The sequence below is a fragment of the Rana temporaria genome, chromosome 2, assembly GCF_905171775.1.
Source record: "Rana temporaria chromosome 2, aRanTem1.1, whole genome shotgun sequence".
Taxonomy (NCBI): domain Eukaryota; kingdom Metazoa; phylum Chordata; class Amphibia; order Anura; family Ranidae; genus Rana; species Rana temporaria.
In genome coordinates, this window is record NC_053490.1 from 213,622,819 (window position 1) to 213,626,342 (window position 3,524).

Sequence of the window (3,524 nt, forward strand, 5' to 3'; positions counted from 1 at the left end):
GTCCCTATTGGAAGATTTCCCACATTATTGCTGTTCTGGTGCCAGCCTTCACTTTCATTCATGATGACTTTAGTGATCAAACAATTAGAGAGAGTGAATCCTCCTTAGGCTTGATGTACACTAGCAGCTCACAAACTTGAGTTTAGGAGCTTTTAGTGTTTTTGTTTTTTGCCAAACTCCCAAAACTCAACCCCATAAAAGCCTGTGTGTCAATGTACACATAGGGCTAGATTCACGTAGCTGCGCCAATTCGTACGGCGGCGCAGCGTATCGTATTTACGCTGCGCCGCCATAAGTTTGAGAGGCAAGTCCTGTATTCACAAAGCACTTGCCTCCTAACTTACGGCGGCGTAGCGTAAATGGGGCCGGCGTAAGCCTGCGTAATTCAAATGTGGAAGGGGGGGCATGTTTTATGCTAATGTGTGATGACCTGACATGAGTGATGAGTGAATGTAAATTACAACCAGCCCTATTCGCGAACGACTTACGCAAACGACGTAAAAAAATTTCAAATTTCGAAGCGAGAACGACGTCCATACTTAACATTGGCTGCGCTTCCTAATAGCAGGAACAACCTTACGCCGAAAAAGACTAACGTAAACGACGTAAATAAATTGCGCCAGCCGTACGTACGTTTGTGAATCGGCGTATCTAGGTAATTTGCATATTCTCCGCCGAAAACAACGGAAGCGCCCCTAGCGGCCAACGTAATATTGCACACAATTATACGCCGCCGCACTTAAGTTACGTCGGCGGAGGAAGCCTATTTTTTGAGCGTATCTGCCTTTGAGAATCGGCGTAACGATACGCCGACGCAGATTTGAAATTACGGCGGCGTATCTCCAGATAGCTACCTGAATCTACCCCATAGGCTTTTAGTTTAGGAGCTGCTGCGTTTAGGGGAGCTTCAACCTCCCTCTCCTGAATGCGGAAGAATCACATTCAGGATGGGACCATTTGACTGCCAGTCTCTGAAAAATTGAAACAGTGGCAAAACGCGTTTTGTGTTTTCCCGTGTCCAGCTGTCAAAGAATGCATTGTTTATATGAAGCCCAATAGGGACACAGACAAAAAAAAGAAAAAGAAAAAACCCAATAGTGGTTCTAACCTCTCACCACTCTATCCCAAAAAGTTTTGACCTTAGTTATACCTAAACAGTTATCCCTGAAAATCTCTTCTTTAACCACTTGAGCTACGGAAGATTTTACCCCCTCCATGACAATGCCCTATTTTGCCATTTAGCGCTGCACTACTTTAATTAGCAATTGCACAGACATGCCTGTACTCAAACACGATGTGTATATATTTTTTTCAATCAAATAGAGCTTTCTTTTGGTGGTATGGGATCACCACAGGGTTTTTTATTTTTTATTATATAAACAAAAAAAAACAAAAACATTTTTACTTTCTGCTATAAAACATATCAAATAAAAACATTTAAAAAATCTTCCGAAATTTTGGTAAAAATGGATTCTGCTACATGTCTGGTAAAAAAAAAAAAAAAAAATCCCCCAAAAAATTTATATTAATTGGTTTGTTTGATAGTTATAGCATCTACAAACTATTTTTTTTTATTTACTTTTTTTATACTAGTAATTGCAGAGATCATGGACTTATAGTGGGACTGTGATAGTGCAGCAGGCAATCTGACACTAACTGACACTTTGTGGGGACTGACTAACTGCATCTGACATCACCAGTGAAACCAATACAGTGATCAGTGCTAATAATATACACTGTCATCGAACTATTGACACTGGCGGAGCAGGGGTTAACATTGGCTTTGCAGGGAACAGAAACAAAGCAATTATTCCCTCTGTATAGAGCCCTGTGTTGTTTATCAACACAGGGCTCTAGGCTGTGATTTGACACATGAATCATTGGCCGGGATCTGTTGACGAAATCCCATTGTGTCAAATCACAGGGGATTTGGTGGGCACGCAGTTGAAACTCAGAAACAGGAAGCGTTGTACCAGTACATCACTGTGCCTGTAACTGATGCAGTGCTGCAGTATATGTACTGTGGTGGGTTGGCAAGGGGTCAAACAGCAGACTGGTGTTCACTACAAACATAGATAGTACTGGGACGTATCCTCCTCCTCGTCCTCCCCCGTATTTTAGGAAGAATCTTAAATGTTTTGGGCATGAACTCCATACAGGCCTCCCGGAATTTCTTGATTCTCCAACAGTATATAACAGGGTTGAATACAGACTTGAGGTAACTGAGCCACAAGATGCAAGTGCTGATCACATAAAATGAGTTACTGTAGTAGAAAGTCCTACTAAACACTGACAATAGACTGAACACAGAGTGCGGAAGCCAGCAAAGAGAAAATCCAATGAACAAGATCAGTATAGTGGTGAAGGCCCTTGTCTTAAAACTCATGTCAACATTCATTTGATGAGGCCTCTGCAGTCCCATCAAGCCTAGCTTGCTTACTTGACTCAGACAGAGGCTCTCTGCATGGTTATGAATCCTGACCGCATTTCTTCTGACAGTGTTTAAGATGCATAGATAGGAGTACAGCATTACACTGAAAGGGATAAAGAATACTGCTACAACCAACATGACTGCATACGCCCTATCAGCTAAAAATTCTGTGTAGCCCAAGACACATTGAGGTGCACGTGTTGGAATCTTCACCAACGTCCAGCCGACTACAGATGGAAAGGAGATACAGAAGGACAACACCCAAGAAGAAGCAATCATTATCTTGGCACGGTGTGGATTTAGTTTATCTTGTCTCTGTACAATGATCAGAAAACGGTCAACGCTGATAATGAGTAGAATAGCAACTCCTTCCAAGACAAAAAACCAGTACAGCATGGCTGAAATCTGGCAGAATTGGCTGCCAAAGTGCCAACTTCCAGTGATAATTGTAACTGCAGTAAAAGGCATGCAGAAAAGGGAAAGCATGATGTCCGAAAATGCCAGCGTTGCAAGTAGAAGATTGATTGCAGACCGCATAGCAGGCTTCTGGTAAACGATAAGGCAAACAATAGCATTGCCCAAGAAAGCAATGGCAATCATTAATACCATAATTATTGCCAATAATATCCTGAGTGGGGTAGGGAATGCAGCAAATCTGGAATCTGGGTTCGTTATAGTTACATTCTCACTGGAAACCACACAGCTGCCAAAGGCTGTGCTATTGCAACCCATGGTTACAGCTATGGCACGGAGAATCCCGTTTTCATTTCTCCTCAATGTTCACTTATTGCAAGTCACGCATTACTGCACCATTCTTTCAGGTTAGTAGAAAGATCTTCCAAACATTCTGCATCTGAACAAACCTGGCAAGAACAAAAAGACAATAATAAATATAATTGCATAGACTATACTTGGCCACATACAGCACACAAAAATGATTCATCTGCTACAATCAAAGGTATTTAACCACTTGGTAACCGCCCCATAGACAATATACGTCTACAGGGCGGGTGGTTAACTCTAGGAGGGCGTCAATGTACGTCCTCCCAGAGTCCGTCTCCCGCGCTTCCCCTGGGGCGCGCACACGGGCATT

The 3,524-nt window shown here is 42.5% G+C and overlaps 1 protein-coding gene across 1 annotated transcript; it reads right to left on the reverse strand.

The window, feature by feature from the left end:
* Nucleotides 1–1,662: 1,662 nt before the first annotated feature.
* Nucleotides 1,663–3,301, reverse strand: GPR45 (G protein-coupled receptor 45). The gene has a single exon (XM_040336403.1). The coding sequence runs from the start codon at nucleotides 3,161–3,163 to the stop codon at nucleotides 2,042–2,044; it is 1,122 nt and encodes a 373-aa protein (XP_040192337.1). The 5' UTR covers nucleotides 3,164–3,301; the 3' UTR covers nucleotides 1,663–2,041.
* Between the last annotated feature and the right edge of the window lie 223 nt (nucleotides 3,302–3,524).